The sequence below is a fragment of the Apis cerana genome, linkage group LG7, assembly GCF_029169275.1.
Source record: "Apis cerana isolate GH-2021 linkage group LG7, AcerK_1.0, whole genome shotgun sequence".
NCBI classification, from domain to species: Eukaryota; Metazoa; Arthropoda; class Insecta; order Hymenoptera; family Apidae; genus Apis; species Apis cerana.
Genome location: NC_083858.1, coordinates 12416006 through 12436352, shown reverse-complemented (window position 1 = coordinate 12436352; position 20347 = coordinate 12416006). Strand labels below are relative to the sequence as shown.

Genomic DNA, 20347 nt, shown 5'->3' with positions numbered 1-20347 from the left:
TCGTTTCTTTTAATAATAGTTATACCAACCGATTTAAAACAATGAGAAATTATTTTTATAATATCTCTCCTATCGATCAGAGTTACACTTTACTCGTTTCACGGGAATTTCTATAACGCTCTACTGTATTGCACTTCACGTCTGACATCTGATCGTCTTCCTCTACTCGCCATTCTTTCACGTTGCGCGCGGCTTTTAGAAAAATTTCTAACCTAATTTCTAGAAAAAAAAAAAGAAAATAACAATATATAAGAAACAAAGGAACAAAGTCCATCCATAATAAAAAAAAAAATCTCGAAAACATCCACTCGTCCGACTTTACGTTTCCTCTCCCTTGAATAATAAATTTCCAAGTATTCTTTTTAACTCTTTTTTTTTTTTTTTCGTATCTCGTGAAACAACGTCACAAAGAAACATAAAGAGAGAGAGAAAGAGAGGAAAAAGGCTAAAAAGAGGAGATCACCCTTGTTTCGTGTTAATGCTTCGACATATTTTCATTAGCGAAGGACAAAGAGGGGATCTCTCGTTTCAAAGTTCCTTTGGTGGATGATTCTGGTGAAAAATTGGCAACGAAAAAAAAAAACGTATTCGTCGATGGGAAAACGATTAACAAGATTTGGAATGATCGTTCAAAAACATTGTTTTTCAGCTGGAACAGTTGTACATAGAGGTCCTGTACACGGTAGCGAACACTGTGGGAGCGAGCACCGGACAATACGCTCACTACAAAGAGGATCTTTATAGGTATGCCCAAGAGGCTTTTGGAGTTCCGCAGGATCAACATCGACGATACTTGAACATCGCCTCTGAAGAGAAGGTTTGCTCCTATCTTTTTTAACATTTATTGTAACATTAATATTATAAAAAAAGTAGTTGCTTTATTTTTTTTTCTCTTGTCGAAATGATTCGAGATAAATTTAAGACGAAACAGTGTAGCTTGATATAGGTTAACTTTCTCTAATTTTGCGAGAGCGTTTAGTTAAACGATATACAACAAATAATTAATCAATAAGGATGGTGAAAGTAGAAGAAATCGTTCTCGATACGAGATATTTACTCGAAAAAGAAATAAAGTCGTAAAAAGCTATTGTAGCGAAAAGATAAAGAATTATCCGGAGACAAAGGGTAGTACGATCGCAATCAGCTGTATTATTATTTGACGAGTGAATAAAAATCCTGGCAAGAAAAAAAACGATCTCATTTCTTGAAACGAGATCCTGGCATTCGAGCCGGTCGAAGCAAATTAATTAGAAATACCGATTATTGTTTCTTATCTTAAGTTAAATAATAATATAGGCAAGAATCCGTCCTCTTTTTCCTCGAAACAAACGGTCCCATTAAAATATCGGAGACAAAAGTATCTGATTAAAGTGCTTTATATCCGGGAAATAATTCGTTTCCTGTTAAAAAAAATCAAGAAATAAAGAATTAAAGAATTTGCATATTTCGTCATATTATTCTCGTAAACATCGTGTCGTGAAAATCGTGAAAAGGAAAAGTATGACGATTTTTTAATTAGAGGGATAAAGATCGATCTAATTTAATAATTTTATATAATTTTCAGCCTCCGATAGTTGTGCTGAGCGTGGTGGTGGTCGAGGCAGAGGGGCTCGAAGCGAAAGACGCGAACGGTGAGAATTTATTTCACGTTTAATTATGCAACGTCATGTAACGAGGCCCGTGCAAATTTAACGAGTCCCCGCCGAAAACACGAGCGAATTTCCCATTTTGAATTTGAACGCGCATGCATAATCCATCAAGATTTCGACAAAATTCCAAACGAACGAAAATCGATGCGTCTCTCTCGACCCCCTCCTTTCCCAATATTTCGAACACTTGGCTCGGACGGCAGGTTAAACAATTGCGGAGATTATTTATCTATTAAAAGAATTAAATACCCCTTTCATACTCCGCTGTTTCGTTGAACAACAAAATAATTGTCGCGCAACGTTATCGTCCCCGACTTTGGAAATTTCTAATTTTCAGAATTATCGCGTTTCTTCCTCATCTCAACTTACGTTTTTATATATGAGAGAAAATTCTTGCAGGATAAATTTTCCTTCTTTTTTTCTCTTTCACAACGACTTTCCAATTTAAATCTATCGTCGAATCGATCAATATCGTATAAATCGGGAAAAAATTAAACAACTTGTACTCCATCGCACGCTGTTTTTCCTTATTTTGTCGAATAACAAAATAATCGTTGCGCGTATTTACCAACTTGATCCTTTGGAAATTTCTAATTTTCAGAATCATCACGTTTCTTCCTCCTCTCGACTTACACTTTTACGCGAGGAGAGAAAATTCTTGTATAAATTTTCCTTTCTTTTCGTCGTGCGGTTTGAAAAAGTGTCGAGTTACAATTTTTTTCGAACCGCGTGTAACACACCCCTCGCTGGTGAAATTCACAACGACTTTCTAATTACGGAAGTCGTTAAGTCGAGTGTTTGTCAAGGTGGAATTACCACGAACGAGATTCCATATATATATATATTTCCTTCCTGCAGGATTCAGCGACCCTTACTGTATGCTGGGAATCCAACCGGGTAATACCGGTGCACCGTTGAGTCCGCAGACGAATTTAACGGCGCACTCGCCCCATACACCCCCTGCGTCCCCCAGACAGGCGACTCGAGCCCTTTCCGACGGTGGTGAAACCGAGAATTCGCATCACGAGAAATTGCGAAAGCATCACAGGTAAGTGGCATCGAATAAAAATCGAAGGATCGAGATTCCTGTCTGATAGATTTTTCTTCTTCTCTCGTTTATCGTATTTATTGGAAAACGATCGATGTATGCGTTATATGTAATGTATATGCGTATTCCGATATTTATTGGAGAAATTGAAAATATTCTCTTACGAAGTTATTATAATAGGTGTTTTTTTTTTTACTGGAAATTGCGTTCCATGTATTTCTTCGAGCAACATGTAAACGAATCGAATAAACTGTTCTTGTAATTCGAACGTTCAGTGTATTTTGATAGTAGAGATACAAAAGTTAGATCTCTTCCTCGCAAGTTGGAATTTTTTTTACACCTTTCTAGACACTGATGATATATTCTTTACTACGTCAGACATGGAGGATATTCTTGTAAAGATCCCTGTCTTATTTTTCCAACAATTGTACACCAATTTTTTCCACCAGCGAGGAAAACTGTATGTATTATTGTATACATCTCCCCAACATAAGCGATTGATGTAAAAATGTACTGTAAAAAGAACACGCTCTACTCGGTCGATCTTGACACACCCACAATGCGTCGCGTAACAACAAAGCACCGTCACCGGATGCGACAACTTCTGTCCACGCGACGGTTTCGGAATAAGGCCGCGCGAGCGGCATTGAGAATCGAGCATTTGCAGCGGCTGTGTGTGTCTCCTCTCAACTCGAGCTGTTAAATTCTCGGTGCGTCGTATCTTTTCGTTTTCCTTCCTTCGAAATATTTTCGAAGAAGAATGCCGAACGTGGAGAGGATGGCGAGGAGACGAGCGAAGAAATTGTGAGAGAAACAATATTTTTCCCTACGCTCTGTTAAATTACATTGGAGATCGCGGGCAGATTAAGGGAATTGAAGTTTGCTCGAAGACGATTATTGTGGGGTTAATTCGAATTGCAATGTTTCGGTATGGGAATAGTTTTAATGGAATATCGTAGCGCTCCCGGTTATCGTTATAGTTGAAAGATATAATCTATTATTACCCTCTGGGTTGTTGTGGTGTTTGGTGATTTTAGATTGGAAATTGAACGTATCTTTGAATAATACGTTTTCCAAACTCGCTTATATCAAAATTGAATAATAGTTTGAAGTTCCACGCGTTTCTTTAAACAATTTTTTTTTAGCAATTCGTTTTGGAGAATCGCATTAGATCAGGCCTTGTAAAGCATCGTTACGTTATTAATGTAAATCGATACTTGTATCAACCAGAACGTGCTAGCCATTACTCGAAGGTATCTCGAAGATTACGGTTATACAAAATAATTAATTCTAATTCCTCATCATTTCCCCTCACTACTCTCGATTAACTTTTTATCTTACACTTTATTATTATATTATTATTATTCTTGTTATTATCTTACGTTTATAATTAACGTTCACGCTGGTTCTTGCGCAGAATCTTAGGGGGAAAAAAAGAAAAGAAAAAAGGAAAGAAGCAGGCGGATATTATCATGACCGTTGAAAAACAGTTTCAGATTGTCGTTCAAGCGCAAAGAGCACACGAACAGGCGCGAGCATCGGGAGTCGTTGAGCGGAGCCGTGCCAGCCAAGTTCATACGCGCGACCACCGTCAAGCCGCACACACTCAGCCCACGATGGAACGAGAAATTTCGTTTGTAAGCACTTCCAACGTCTCCCTGGGGAATTTCTTTTCCTTCCTTCCTTCCTTCCTTCCTTCTATGTCTCCGTCCTCCGATTGGGGGAGAAACGATCAAAATCTCATCGTTGTTTGAAAGAGATACAGGTTTAATATATATTTTTCTCTCTTTTTTTTTTTCTTTTTTTTTTTCCCCTCTCTCCTTCATTTTTCAGCGACATCGATGACATCAATACGGACATCCTGCACCTGGACATATGGTGAGTGGTGTCGTTTATCGAGCTGCCAGTTCGCCAATCTTGCTCGATGGTGTGGATTTTGATGGTTATGTCTGTGAATGATGCGATGAATGAAATTTTTTTTTTTCCCTTTCTTTCTTTCTTTTTCCACTTTTTTTTCCACTCGATATTCACGTCGATTTGGAATTTTTTCGGTGATTGATCGGAAATTGGCGTTTGAGCGGAATTTTTTTCTTCTTTTTTTTTTTTTTTTTTTGACTATTTTTAGTTTATACTCCTACTTTTCTATCGCGTGATAATATTAGCGACTCGATGAAATGTAGAGTAAATGTAAGAATCGGTACAAGTCTTCCCGAAAATTATTTACTCGAGGAATTTATTTTTTTATTTTTTCTCTTTCAGTTCGAGTAACTATTTACGAATGAATTAATCGATTTCACGATCGAAAGTTTCGAAACAGAACTTCTTGAACTCGAACGATTTAAATCATTTTGCAGAGACTTGGCCGCGATCCAATTTTTTCTTCCTTTCAATTGCATTCTTCTTCTTCTTCTTTTTCTTCGTTTTATTATTGTTATTCGCGTGTCAACGATCTCCACGGAATGTTCTGTGATGCAAGTCCGTGTCTCTTCCCGTCGCAAGTGTTTGTGTCGCCCTGACAGACATAGTTTCAGGGACCATGACGACGAGTCCTCGGTGTTCGACGCGGTGAGCAAGTTGAACGAGGTGCGGGGCGTGAAAGGACTCGGAAGATTCTTCAAGCAGATCGCGCAGAGCGCGAGATCCGGGGGCCAGGACGACTTTCTCGGCTGCGTGAATATTCCTCTTCAGGTATTTAACAGATTTTCAATCGATACGGGAAAATTAATCGATTAAATTAATTAATCGATTAAATTTTCTAAACATAACCCATTCTAAAAAAAAAAAGCATTAACTTTCCATCGTCGATGAAATTTTAATAAAAACGATGTTTTCCGTCATTTAATATCGCTTTGTCGCAACTTTATCGATCGTTGAAGCAATTTTTTATTGTGCGTTAATTTTAAAGTTGCCGTTTCATTTTTCTTTTTTCTTATTTTTTTTTTTTTTTATGCTTCAATGCAAGATAAACAAGACAGAGAGAGGGAGAGAGAGAGAGAGGATCTTTTGGTTGACAGGATATTCCAAGCACCGGATTGGATCGATGGTACAAATTAGAAGCCAGAACGCAACGAAGCACTATTCAAGGTAGAATTAGATTAAAACTGTGGTTATCGACCAGAGAGGACAGAGGGACGTCCGAGGAAGACAATTGGGGCGAGCTCAGACAACAAGAGAGACTTTATACCGTCTTTCTCAATCACGAGATGAACAAACAAGGGGTACGCTACTCTGGAAATATTTTATGTAAACGTACGCGTGCAAACAAATTTTTAAATGAAGATCAACACGAACATAAATCCATTCCCCCTTGAATTTTTCGTATTTTTTATGCCATCATCTTCGTTATGATTCCCTCTTCCCTCCCTTTCAAACAATTCTTTAATTTTTCGACATTTTTTTCAAACTGGAAAAGAGAGTTGCACGAGAATTTCAATAATTTTAATTAAATGCATAAAAAAAGGACTTTCGATTTTTAAACGCGAATAATATATATGTAAAATGTGCAAAAGTAGAAAAAATAAATTGAACGGATATTAAACGGTTTTATTATTCAACTTAAAATGCGATTTGTAATAATTTCAATTTTTCAAGTTGATGGATCGAAAAGTGAAAAGTGGGACATATTCTTTTTTTACCTTTCATACCCCAAAGGATTCAATCAAATGCAAGAGAGAAGAAACTCTATTGTATTTCTTTTTATTTTCATTTCATTTCGACAATAATCGATTAATATATTTCAATATTAATTCGAATTAAATTCCATTTTCTTCTTCCTTTCCAATCTATTTAATCCCGCGTAACGATGCGCTTCTTGTCGCGTCATTTAGGAAGATTTCACTGGAGAATTGCCACAAACGGCACTAACGATTCTTCATCAACACGCCGTCCAAGGTGATGTCACGGAACTGCAACAAGCGTTAGTCAGATGGGTGGCGACATCCAGGCAATCAGCGTGCGACCCCAAGACCCTTCATCGTCTTCTTCAGGTTTCAACTTCTTCGTGAATCTTACTCTTCTTACGATCCTCCTTAATACTTGACAAGTAAATATCTCTCGTTTCCAGGAATTGGACAACGTGTGGCACACGGATACTCTGTCTCGAGACGAGGAGCAGTGTCTCGCGGATTCTTTCAACGAATTCCTCGAGGTCACGTTGAAGAAAGTTCGACAGCATCGAGTGCTCTTCCCCCCATTGCATCGACCTTCGATCTCCAAGTTGGATTATCTCCTCAGGTACGCCTATCTAAGAAAAGGAAAGGCAGTTTACCCAATTTTCTCCCAACTCCAAGATAATTCTTTTAGAAACATCATCTAATCTAGGAAAAATAATGGAAATTTTGAAAATTTCGAAATTCTTTCAGAAATTTTTCACTCGAGGAGATATAATAAAAAGCGTGCCCTTCGCAATGACAACTTTGCTCCAAGAGTTAGTTTTCAAAATGCGAGATTTTTAACTTGCGAAACGAAAAATGAATTCCAATAATTTATTTTTTTTTCACACTAATAGTAATAGTGGGGGAAGAAAAAGCAGTTTAAAAGATTTTCTATTGCACGCGATATCAATAGTGAGAGGAATTCTCCTGCCAGTACGTGAGAATGATGATATTTAATTGCTCAGATGTGTTGGTTAAAAAGAATTTAAAATAAAATAGTACAAAATTCTTTGAATCTTCGTTATAATAAATAATTAAAATTATTAACCGCTTATCAAGAATTAACAACTGTGATGATTCAAAATGTATATTTTTCTTATTCATTATTCACAGATGTTTAGGTCTGTTATCGAACATGAAAGCTTTCCGAGCGTGTTGCCCGTTCAACAAGGAAATTCGAGGAGAAATAATAACCGCGCTAAGGAAGGGGACCCTCGAATGGTCAGTGGTCGATCGAACTTTTTTCGTTTCATTTCCCTCCCCCTTTATATTTATACAAAGGACGTTCAGGTACGAGGACACGAGGCAGCAAACAATGTGTTACGACAAGGAACCCGATCAGGATGCAGATAAAGTCCTGCAGGACTTCACCAACTTAGTAACCGCTTTACTGGTGGACCTGGAACAAGGACTCACTTATTATAACAGCCTCTTTGAAAGGTAAACCTTTGAAAATTTCCCCAACTCTGAGAAATTGAAATCTAAAGTTTACGAAACTTCGTCTCGTTTGCCAAACCAAACTGTGAAACGGTTCTTCGTAAATTTGAGTTTTGACCAAAGTGAAAGGAGACGGTTTAAGTAAAATGTTTTCGTTCTTAATTTTTTTTTTATGCATTATTTTCAATTATTGAGAAAATTTTGAAAGTTTGAAATCGAGAACTTTATGATTTTTATCGTGGAATATTTAACGAGATTGAAGAATTGCGAAAAATTAAATTCATTTACATTGAATCACAATTTTTTAATTTCTTCTTCTATCCTTTCACGAAACATCGAAATTTTAATCTATATATATAAATACCGATTTGTCGCCAGGGAAAGAAATATCACGTGTTAATTTACAAACAATAGATAAAATCTTGTGTTCCAGCACGAATGGCGTGCCATATTTCTCGGCGGTGTATAAACAATTGGACAAACTGGTAAGCAATCCAAACGTGAAAGAGAACGATCATCTTTGACAATTTAAAAGACGAACGAGAAAAAATATATATATATATATTTATATACATATTATACGTATATATATATTCGTATACTATATATGAAATATTTTCACTTGATAGATCGCGACGATGCAGAATCAAAAGCACACAATCATTATGACACACGACTATATTTTATTTTACTGTTTCGTGAAGCTGGATGTGCTATGTTTGGCTTTATGCTTTAATCAAGACGTCGATCGCGTTTTTATCAAATCGTCGATGAAAGTGAAAACTTTTAAAAGAAAGGAGAAGGCAAATTTGATTCTTCCGTTAAAAAGACGAACGAGATCCAATTCTCCGCGAGGAAAAAATAATTGAATCGATGATAAAAATTGTCCAAAATCACGATGAGACGCGTTTTTTTTTTCCAGGAATAAAATAAGAATCGATTGATTATTGATACAATCTTCAACGATTAATCAGATATCGAAATTTCTCTGAATTCGGTCGACGTCCTTGCATCGAAATAAATACAGAAACATTTTACTCTTTATATATAGGGTGTTCCAGGAAATAATTAATAAGATTTCTGTACGAATAAGTTTCGAACGATTTCATTAGAAGAATCTTGGAAAAAAGAAAGAAATCTATGAACGATCAGGGACACCCTATAGATAAGCGAATCGCAGTGACCTGAAGGCCAGGTTGAACGAAGGAATTTGGGCGATTACGGATCGGGGACGAGTTTGAAATGTCCGTCAGGTCATCGCGATCTTACTGTACACGAGATGTTTGTCCGTAGCTGGCGGAACACGTGGCGAAACACATGGAGAACACATCCGAGGTACTTTTTCATCGCCACCACCAACTGTTAAATAACCCTCTTCTCTTTCTATTCTATTCTATTCTTTCTTCGATCTCCTTGTATATGTGATACGCTCGACTCGTCGTATCGAGAACGCTTCCCTTTGTTCGCGTACGTTTCTCTCGGAACGAATAAATCGAGGTTTAGAAAATTAGATTTGAAACGATGCGTTAATCAATTGTTAATCGTTGAGAGAAAAGCGGGAATTTCTTTGCAACGTACGCGAATAAAATAGAAGGCGGGTTGATTAGCATAGTTAGTTCTTTTTTGAATATCGTTCTTGATGATTGACTTGTGAATACCGGCTCCTCTCGAGTTGTGAATTAGTTAAAATTTGGAATTATATCAAGTTGAAGTTTGAACGGATTTGAGGGATAGGAGATATCTATTCGTATGTTTAAGTAGTCGAGTATTTAGTACGCATAGTTTTCTTCTTTCGTCGATGATGCTTGTCAAATTTTTATCAAATTCTCTTCGAGTAGTTTTTTTGATAATATCAAAAAGTTAGATTTAAATTAGTAGTGATAATTTTTATTGCTCGCACGAGAAATATCTCGCAAGATCAAAGGGGGAGAAATGATTTCTCTAAGAACGAAAATTTGTAAGGTTTGATCAAATACAGTCGACGATCTACCGTTTACACTGTTTGTAGCTTTTCAACCAAGCTTTTGTTATCCGTAAGTGTGATAGTTTTGACATTTTTAGAAAAGCGCCGATGGATCGAATATAATCATTAATTAAACGATAATTATTACGATTGAATCTTTACAATTAGATATTTTTTATCAGCTTCTTTATTTATATATATATGTATAAAATATGTAAAGGAATGTTTGCGATTCAAAGGTTGTACGAAATTAGCTTGATAATTTAATTATTAATTTCCTTTGCAACGGATTATTCATTACAATTCGATATTATTTCATTCGATCATGTATATTAAAATACGTTCATTCGTAATTAAACACATCATCGATATTCATACAAATAAACACATATAATATACATATAATATATTATACAATACGAATAACATAAATAATAATCTTTTACAAACGGTACGATATCCGAATAATTCATTGATCGAAGTAAATTATTAAATGTACTTTGGAATTGGAATATAATATTGATAAAATTGAAAAATGATAAAGAAGAATATATCATATATCGTCAAAGAAAACATTCTTACAATTAAATAAATAGGAAAATAATAATAATAATAATAATAATCGGAAGAAAAATATCAGGTAAAATATCAGGTTAGGTAAAAAGTTTTCTCTCTCGGTTTCTAGAATAATTGCAAAGGAGCATAAAAGAGAACAGAAAAGAGAGAATATAGAGAAAAAGAATATGAAAATATAAAATAAAATATCGAAAAGAGATGTAAAAAAAATGTACATTTAACAAAAATCACAATGCAAACCAATTTCAATGGTTTCACGAAGGAAGAAAAAGTGGGTGAATGAAAAGCTGTCCGAGCGAATCGTTACCGCTTCCATCGGCGCTTAAACGCGATGTAAAAGCGTGTAATTTTTCATCGTATCTTTCACGGGACGTCGGATATGCGAAAAACCATTCTGTAAAGCATCACGTTACTTCCCATTGCCAGCTCTTTTATCTTCATCCTGGGATGCACACGCGTTTATCTTTTTTTTTTTATAGAACAACTTTATTTAGTTGCATGATTCACGTGTCACACACTTTGCATGGATCTTTCGCGTAATTTGACGGACACCGCACAAATGATACGTATCTACTACTTGGCTCAGTCGATAAGTAAGTTATCTCCAATAACTTTTAAAAAGTTACACGTACAATTGCCATTAGATGTCTCCATTTGAAGATGCAATCATTTTGCAAAGAAACGTATGAATTATTTAAACAGGAATGATAAATTATTTTTTAGATATAATTTGTATCATTTCCTGTTCTGAATCTAACGCTTACAAATAATTTTAAAAGAGAATTATATTGATAATAATCTTCGATAATAAAAATATTTTTTTCTGCTCTTTTCTTTAAATTTACTCGTTGACTGACTCACTATACTACATCGATCGCATGCGCTAGATCAACACTGTCGTTTTTACGTTCTTGTGCAGGTAGAATTGACTTTCGATCGTAGTAATTTGACTACTTGGAGAATTTTAAATGATGAAATTTCGGCCTGATATTCTGTGACTGGTTTTCACCTTGTGCACTACATGTATATTTGAAGCATATGCGTTCTTGAATGTCATTGGAATTAAATTTCAGACTTGGAATTCGATTTATTGGGATGAAAATTTCTAATGGAAAATTTTAATTTGTCGAAAACGTATTTTTCGTTAGTGAATTTTTATTTCCATCTCAATAAAGTATTTTCCTCGCTCACATTTCAATTAAAAAATATCAACGTGAAGAGTATATCGTAAATTATTTATTTTACAGTACGAAATCTCTACGTCAAACAATTCTTACTTTAATATCTCCGTTATTAATATCTAGGAACACGTTTTAATTTTTTAAATGCTAATTAAATTATTAAAAAAGAAAGTAAATAAAAACTACACGTACTGTTCTCCATTAAATATATTTTCCTCGTGCATTTCCAAAAAAATTAAAAAAAAAAAATGACATTATTCATAGCCACAGAATATCAAACTCCCGAATCAATATCTTTTTTTTTTTGCATCTCCAGCGATGTGCTTTCCGCATACAGCCACTTAAACGTCCCTATCAAGGCCTCGATTAACCTCTCTCTCTGTAGGGTATCCACCATTTTTTACGCAAGTTTCCAAAAACGTATTTCGATACAATCTCCCTTTTTTTTTTTTTTGCTTAAATTCGTTACTTTTTGAATCTCTCGTATAACCACGTGTCGATTGTTCTATTATTTATCCTTTAATATTTAATTTTAAAAATTTATTTGAGGAATATTTAAAATTTAAAATTAGAGGATAATTTTAAGAGCCTATTTCTATTTGTATAGAAAAAAATTCTTAACTTTACAAATTAACTTTGGATGTAAAAAATTTTATAAAGAGAGATTTGCCTCAATAGTTCCAATAGTGCAGATTCTGTTATAATTTCTTTGTAATTTTCGTTCCTACTCGGAGGCAGATCAAAAAATTTGGAAATACAGATGACGAAAGAAAAGTGGGTGAAAAATTGAGGAACGTGGTTATCCTAAACGAGTGGCACGACAGCTCCCAAAGCTTAGACAGTTATTCCCACTTTGTCTTCGTTATCGTAATACGGACCGTTTACTAACGTCACATTCTAAGTTGGAAATATGTACCTTACTTTTTCAGACGATTTCATTTTTCGCGAGTATCACATCCTGGCGATAAAAAAAAAACTCGCATTCGCTGAGCTTCTTATAGAGGAGCTACTCTCTTTTATCTCAACATCAATAGAAATTTAAGTTCTTGTTCCTTTTCAAAAAAAATCATTGATTTGACCGATGAAAAATGATGCGTAATAAGCTTGCGTGAAAAGTAAAAAATGGTGGAAATATAAAAATACTTCCAAAGCACAAGTAGTATCAGACGATTGTCCGTCGTCCTCCGGTTTCATCCGAAGAAACGTATTCGATAGATGCAAAACGAGCTTGGAGCAAGGGTGACGACAGCTTGTCTTCAACTTCATCAAAACGCGGACGAAGAGTATGTGCTACCACCTGGAGCGGAAATTGGAACGCCGATGTTCGAGTTATACCTGGCTCTGCAGGATTTCGTCACGTAACTATCGATATTACTTTCAATTTTCCCTGTTACGAAAAATACAAATTATCCTCAAATGTGGTTAGCAATTCGAAGAATAAAATTGGACCATTAAATACGGGAAATAAATCTTGAATATATGAAATGGAAAATTTTTCGCTTTGAGGTTAGAAAGTTACTGTCATATTTTTACTGGAAACGTCTAATTCTTATTGAAAGTCTGGAGTGAGAAAGTACTACGTTTAAAGAGAATGTAATATTTTTAGCATGAAGGAGAACCTGCCGCAATCCGACCATAAAACTTTGGCGATTTGCAAATATTACGAGTGGTTCAGACCAGCTGTCGACAAATGGTTGGATCTGGCTAAATTGAAGGCGATTCAACGCGTAAGGAAATCGGCCGAGCTCGATCGGATCTGTACCGGTGACTATATCGTGAAACACGGTACCTCTGCCATTGATGTTACAGCATGCTTCTATCAGGTATATTAAGAAAGAAATCGAATGTTCGAATTAATTATCTTGCGATTAATTTATCTTCTTGGAATGAAAAACTCGTGATTTTGAATTTATACCTCGGTATGTCCGTAGATCAAAGAATTTTGGAAAAAGTTGGCCTGGCCGGATCTTCCTGGATCGTACAATTTGGTTCTAAAAGTTGTCGACGTAAGTAATAACATTTGCAAGCTCAAAAATATGTTGGAAAAAAATTACTTATTCATTAGAACTTTTTTTGAGATTATTAATCTCAAGAAGGTTAGTTGAGAAAAATTTTACATTGAGTATTTTGAAAAAGTTTATTATTATTAAAAAATATTCATGAAATAAAAGAATTTGTTTAAGAAACAATGAGTTTTATAAAATTAATTAAAAATCTACGTGTCTGTCTTCAAAATTATTCGTGATTTATTAATTTTCCTAATTTTTACAGGCGATATGCAGTTCAGCAGCATATTACGCAGAGATCATTCATCAAAAATTAGCAGAAAGCGGTTACTACGAAGATCAGACTCCATATAAGACAACAGACGAGGTAATCGTTGAGGTAGAGACCGCTTCGCTTTAGTATAACACGACACTGCTTTGCAAAAATTAGTGGTAGCGATATCGAACGATGCTTCATCATCAATATAAATGAGACAAGTATTTCAAACATGCTTAAATGTTGCACTTGATTTAGCACAATTAGAAATGCAAATAGATATTCATAATAGAATTAATTTGTTATAAACAGTAGAATTTTCATTGGATCGTTGAATAATTTAAAACAAAATGAAACAATTTTTCAGATGTGCGTGGCTATCAACGGCCTTGAGTACGTTCGAAGGTGGCTGCTGAAATTAGGCGAGGAGTTGCTCGTCGAAAAGCTTTTGACAGCCTTGGAGTGTCAGGCAGGCGATTCTGCACGGATGCAATGGAGGAATGCTTTGACGTCACCTTTGGAACAGACGCCAGGACAAATGTTGCTGTTTATAAATCAAATCGTTTCAAGAATTGGCACGAAGGTCTGCATCGTTGTCCAAAAATGGATATTATAAAAATCATTAGGAATCGATAGGAAACGAATCTTAAATCGAATTATAAGGAAATAAGACAATTAGTTGATTGAGAAGTTTTAATTTATTTGTAAAATTTCATGTATGTATATATATTGGTAAGCAGCTTGTGATTTATAAAATTTAATTAACGATATCCTCGATTATGAAAGAACATTTTGAACAAAGAAAAGCGTTTATTTCATTTCTTATACGATTTGTCATGAATGAGTGTTAAAAAACAATATTGATGTAGTTGATTGTATTAATTCGCAGATGAGACCACCATTGAAGAAAGCAATGTTTCATCTGGCTTGGTCACCAGACAGTTTACCCACTTCGGAGGCTATTGCACCATTGCTCGAATATTTAGACATGCACTTGGTAGTGCTAAACTCGGCTCTCCTCTCGGTAAATTTCAACCGAGTCCTTCAAGACATCTGGGAAGTGGTGCTGGCCGAATTGAGCAATCAGATGGATGGAAATGCGGGAGTAAATGCAACTTTAATACTATAAATAAAATTATTTATTTATTTTTTTGAGTATTAATTAATAGATAAAGAAAGAATTCATATTGATTTTGATAATTTAATTTATTGAAAAATTTTTATACAGGATAAACCAGCGATGTTTTACGAAAGACTTCACGAGGCTCTTGATTTATTAGTGAAATTCTTCCACGAAGATGAAAAAGGTTTGTCGTATGAAGTATTACATTGTCAAAGCTTCTTGAATGTCGAAGAACGTCTTCAGTATCACAAAATGGATACGACATTTTTAATTGACCGATTTTATCGACAACGACTTCAGGTTAATATAGAATATAATTTTTCCTTTTTTTTTTCTAGAAACATATTTTTAATTATACCATTAACATTATTAAAATTCATTTCAGGACCAATTAAATACCGTATCCTCCGAGTATGGCGTTCTAACAGTGAGAGCATATTTAAATCACGATTCTCTATGCGTAGAAGTTATAAATGCCAGAGACGTGATACCGCTAGATCCAAATGGTTACAGTGATCCTTTCGTGATAATCGAACTGTTGCCACGAAGAATCTTCGAACATTGTGCCGAGCAGCACACCAACGTGAAAAAGAAAACTTTAAATCCTATGTTCGACGAATGTTTTGAATTGTAAGTATTTTCATTATATATTATATATTATAGAATTAGAAATATATTCTATGTATTGAAAACTTTTATTTTTGAAAATAGAAAAATTTCATTTCATTTTTTCTCAGATTATATTCTCCTACAAAATCAAAATTTTTTTAATTTTTATCCGAATTTATAATTTTGTATCAGAAGAACAAAAGACACTCAACATTTTTCTCGGATTTTTAAAATATCATTGTATTTTAAATTTTACAAACATAGGAGAATATATCTAAAAAAAGTATATAAAAAATTTTTTTAAATTTCGTATATATATATTTATTTGTTTTATATTTATTTCTTTATGTTGCTGCATCCGCAATTTAAAAATATAAAAATACATATAGAATTTAATAATATATAGAAATAACATAAAGTACATTTTGTTGAGAAAAATTTAAATACACGTGGCGCCATCTCGCGTTTGGACGCTGGAAGCTTCGACTAATTACTAGCATAGCAGGATATATAAGGAGGTATTCGTATTTGTAAACAAGGAGAGCAACAGTATGCGAGAAGGACAGAAAAAAAATGGCGCTAGGAAGAAAATTAATTAATTATTAATTTTCTGTTGAAAATTTCTAAATGTTTAAATTTGTATCTTAAAGTTAGAACTTCAAACAAGGTTTTCATATAAATTTTAATAAGAAATTCTTTTTAATTAATTATTTATTAAAAATTAATTCACCATATCGATGCAATTAATATAACGCAATATGTTTTTGATTAATTTAATATTTCTATGAGATTTATTTTTAAATATGAATGTATATATCTTAAACGTTGATTCTTCCCCTATATTCACCTATAATTTGTATTCATAATTTTATTGTTATTTATATGAATAAATTGATTGTTTGTTATTCGAGCATAGAATGAGAATTCGCGATTAAGATATTCCTTAAAATAATTGTTAATAAATAATTAACGAAACAAAAGTTTATATTAAAATTGATAAGAGAAACTTGTCTGAAGTTCTATCTTTCAGATGCAAGCTTAAAAGTGCATAAATTTTTAATAGAAAATTAATAATTAATTATTTTTCAATATAGCGTCTCCCATTTATTGAGAAGTATGACGAATTAATTGTTTGTAAATAATTAATTAAAAGAAATTTTTCATTAAAATTTATATGAGAAACTTGTTTGGAGTTCTAGCTTTAAGACGCAAATTTAAAAGTTTAGAAATTTTCAGCAGAAAATTAATAAATTAATTAATAAATTAATTAATTTCGTTTCTAACGCCATTTTTTCTCTGTCCTTGTCGCACACTATTGCTCTTCTTGTCTATAAGTACGAATACCTCCTTGTATATCCTGCTATGCTAATAACAAGTCGAAGCTTCCCGCGTCCAAACGCGAGATGGCGTTGACCGAAGTTTTTAAAATCATTGCCTAACTTATCGACAAATAAATTTCGACAATTTATAGAACAAAAAGAAGGAACAGCGCAAAAAACTTTTAATACTTAGAAATATTAATTCGAAGAGGATAATAAAGAAAAATCTACAAATCTGTTTTAAGTGAAGTTAAAAATTAACATTGAAATATTGATCTTGGAAAAAATATATGTATTAAAGTACGAAAAATATATGTGACAAATATAAATTTTTATAAACCATTCAAGATATTCGACATCGAATTATATCCAAATAACTTTTCCAAATAACTTCTGACAACAAGTCGAAAGTTCTTTCCTATCTGATATATTCACATTTTGACATATTTTTCTATCATTGAATTCTTATTCGTAGTTCTGTGAGCGTGGAGCAGTGTCGAAGTCCAGATGCCATGGTGCTGTTCACCGTAATGGATCACGACGTCCTCACAGCGAATGACTTCGCTGGCGAAGCATTCCTAGGATTGAGCACGATACCTGGTGTTACCGACACGAACGCCAGCATAGACAATTTCCACGGCCTCAAACACACCGAGTTACCTTTGATGCATCAAAAGAATCGAAGTGAGAATCGATTCTATCCATTTCACTTTTATCTACTTTCTTGAAGTTTGAGAATCGAAAGGGGCGAAATAAAAATATTACACAAAACGATTTTATCGAATTATGTAGTTGAAACAGTAAAAGGATTTTGTAAAAATTTATTATTAAATTGGTCGCAATTTTGGTAAATATTTCTTGATTAAGTGAATATGGATCTTGTGATTCTGGTTTGATCTGATATTGTTATTCCATTGTTGACATATTTATGCAACTATAGTTACGTAAATTAAGTATATTAATTATTAATATTGTCATGAAGAATCATTAAGAATTTTTTTCTTCTTCATTCATTATTTCAAAAATTTATCATAACATTAATTGAATTATCTTTATGTTTCCAGATCATCCGATTCTTCAGATTCTGGAGACGAGAGTCGGCGATAAGATGGCCCTCGACTTCGTGAAGAAGCAGAAGCAACGATTCGCCTCGACGTAAAACGGGTGAACGAGAAAAGGAAACAAGAGAGCACCGCGGAAAAAGGAAAATTTGGATTATTAAGGAGCGATGTTAAAAATTTCGATGATCAAAAGAAATTGGAGGAAGGAGGAAAATAAAACGAAAAAAAAAGCTAAAGGAGAAAAATCAAAATCCATCCCCGCGGAAAGCTCGTCGACTCTCTTTCCCTCTTTCAAGGTCTTTCAGCCTTGAAACTCGTCTCAGTGTAAATCGTGTTGAATATAATCGGTGTTGGTAACTAAAGAAAATTAAATAAACAGAAGGAAAACAGAGAGAATATATAAAAAGTAAAAAAGAAAAGAGAGAGCATATGTATATTATCAGAACTATTTTTGTGTGGACAAGAAAAAAAAATCCGATCGCAAAAAGAGCGTATAAAAAGGAAGAAAAATATTGTTAAAAAAAAAATCGTTTAAATTTGTCAGCGTGATGTATCTAAGGATAAATGTTAAAAAAAAAAAAAAAAAGAAAAAAAGAAAAAAAAAAGAAACAAAAATGCTATCGTCGAGACCGTCGAAACTCGAAGCAATGCTAAACGGCCATGACAGGAGTAACGTTTCGAAAAACGGAAACTTCTTTTTTTTTTGAGATAATATAGCGAAACAGGAGCGAGATTTTATTTCGAATCTCGATATGCGTCCATCGAGAATTGAAAGAAAATATCTCCTTGTTCTCTTTAAATATAAATCACCGATAATAAATAAAGAAAAGATGAATTGAAATGTAATTGAATAAATATGTACACGCTATATATCGAAGTAACGAAATATTCATCGCCGATTCGCATCGCCTCGACGATTACAAATCAATCCCACAGAGAGTCGATATACGATATTTTTCTTACTCATCATTGGCTAATGTCTCTTTCTATCTTTCCACCGCGTCGTTTCTCACTTCTCGATCCAATATAACCTTTACCGATACTTTTATCCCGATCTCGCGCACGTGTAAACGTAGGGAGAGTAAAAAAAAGTAAACATAAATGTTTAAGCAAAAGTGTCAACTCGTTACCGTTCAAAATAAACCTGGAAAAAAAAATCTCATGGATAGATTCAACGATCATTGATTTCATGAGGAACTATTCGAAACATTTCTCGAAGTTGTAATCCCTTTGTGCATACGCGCGAGAGTTCGGATTCTTTCGTCAAAACTCGCACGACGGATTTCGACCGACGTTTACGAAACCGAAACAGGTTCAAATAATCGATCTAAAAAAAAAAGTAAACGAATAAGAAATAAAAAAAAAAAATGAGAATGGAATTCAGAAAAGAAAGAAAAAAAAGAGACGGATGAAAATTCGTAGATGAAGGATAATCTTGTGCCCGTGTTGCATGTGTACGTAAGGATGTACGCGGATAAACCACACATACACACACGTTACACGCATATGTATAATGAATTTAATCGAATAATTAAGAAATACCAGCGAAAGTGTCTGTACACACCCCTTGCGTATATCTGTGTCCCTGTGACGGGGATCGCGGTGTTTGATTTTGCTCGTACAATCTGAAATCTTTCTATACATCTGTTTTCCTAATAAACTCCTTTCGACACGCCGCGTTTCGTGTCTCTAAATCGAATCGATCGATTCGACGAAATTGGACGAGTAATCAAAGAAATTGGAGAACAAAGCGCAGAGCGAAAGAAAATTTCAGCTCTTATCGAACTTTTTCTCGAATCTCGATCGTTAGTTAGTTAGTCCTTTGAAAAAAGATGAGAAAGATGGAGAGTAAATGGTGGGAATAAATCTAGGGAAATTAGAGCGGGCAACGATCGATTGGCGACCAAAAAGTAGCTAGAACACTCGGTATGGGGAAATGTGAACGACAAAGCGCACACTCGTCAATTTTTCTATTGCACCATTTATTCACGCGCGTCTCGTTTGCGTCTACATACACACGTACGTACGTACACACGCGAGAATAATAATAATAATTAAAAAAAAAAATAAAAAAATAATAAGAAACGAATAAAAAAAAAAGAAAAATGAGAAACTGGAGGAGAAGATCGACAAGACATCTTCGTATCTCGCGAACGCCTTCGAAAAATATAAGAGGATAAAAAAAGAAATACGTGAAAATGAATTTAAGAAAGAAAAAAAATATATATATATAAATATATAAATATATAATGAAAATGAGAAAGAAGAAGAAACGATGATCTCTCAAAATGTCGTCTGTCCGATCCTCGGTATTATCTCGTGCATCGAATCCAATCGAACTCTATTTGCTTTTTTCAACCTTTTACAATCACCAAAAACGTATGTACGATTTGTCTTGTATCGTAAGACGAATAAATTAATATAAATGTACGAAATTATCGTTGTATCGCATTTACTGATAACTTT

General features: G+C 34.1%; 1 protein-coding gene across 7 annotated transcripts in view; it reads left to right on the top strand.

Moving 5' to 3' along the window:
* LOC107999339 (BAI1-associated protein 3) overlaps positions 1 to 20316 on the top strand; it is a 90398-nt gene extending 70082 nt beyond the window's left edge. For 4 of the 7 annotated variants that reach the window (XM_062077311.1, XM_062077310.1, XM_017059095.3 and 1 more), the window contains exons 5-27: positions 650 to 817; positions 1565 to 1631; positions 2508 to 2697; positions 4188 to 4334; positions 4531 to 4575; positions 5229 to 5385; positions 5712 to 5915; positions 6525 to 6683; positions 6761 to 6930; positions 7464 to 7571; positions 7641 to 7790; positions 8221 to 8272; positions 9081 to 9122; positions 12723 to 12865; positions 13114 to 13330; positions 13439 to 13513; positions 13779 to 13892; positions 14137 to 14352; positions 14659 to 14874; positions 14998 to 15192; positions 15278 to 15522; positions 17296 to 17504; positions 17885 to 20316. In XM_062077311.1, the coding sequence (XP_061933295.1) occupies positions 650 to 817; positions 1565 to 1631; positions 2508 to 2697; positions 4188 to 4334; positions 4531 to 4575; positions 5229 to 5385; positions 5712 to 5915; positions 6525 to 6683; positions 6761 to 6930; positions 7464 to 7571; positions 7641 to 7790; positions 8221 to 8272; positions 9081 to 9122; positions 12723 to 12865; positions 13114 to 13330; positions 13439 to 13513; positions 13779 to 13892; positions 14137 to 14352; positions 14659 to 14874; positions 14998 to 15192; positions 15278 to 15522; positions 17296 to 17504; positions 17885 to 17979 (3384 nt within the window). In that variant the 3' untranslated portion in view covers positions 17980 to 20316. The remainder of the gene's footprint in view (positions 1 to 649; positions 818 to 1564; positions 1632 to 2507; positions 2698 to 4187; positions 4335 to 4530; positions 4576 to 5228; positions 5386 to 5711; positions 5916 to 6524; positions 6684 to 6760; positions 6931 to 7463; positions 7572 to 7640; positions 7791 to 8220; positions 8273 to 9080; positions 9123 to 12722; positions 12866 to 13113; positions 13331 to 13438; positions 13514 to 13778; positions 13893 to 14136; positions 14353 to 14658; positions 14875 to 14997; positions 15193 to 15277; positions 15523 to 17295; positions 17505 to 17884) is intronic. The other 3 variants (XM_017059096.3, XM_017059097.3, XM_062077312.1) reach the window with 3 other exon arrangements.
* The last annotated feature ends 31 nt before the right edge of the window (positions 20317 to 20347 follow it).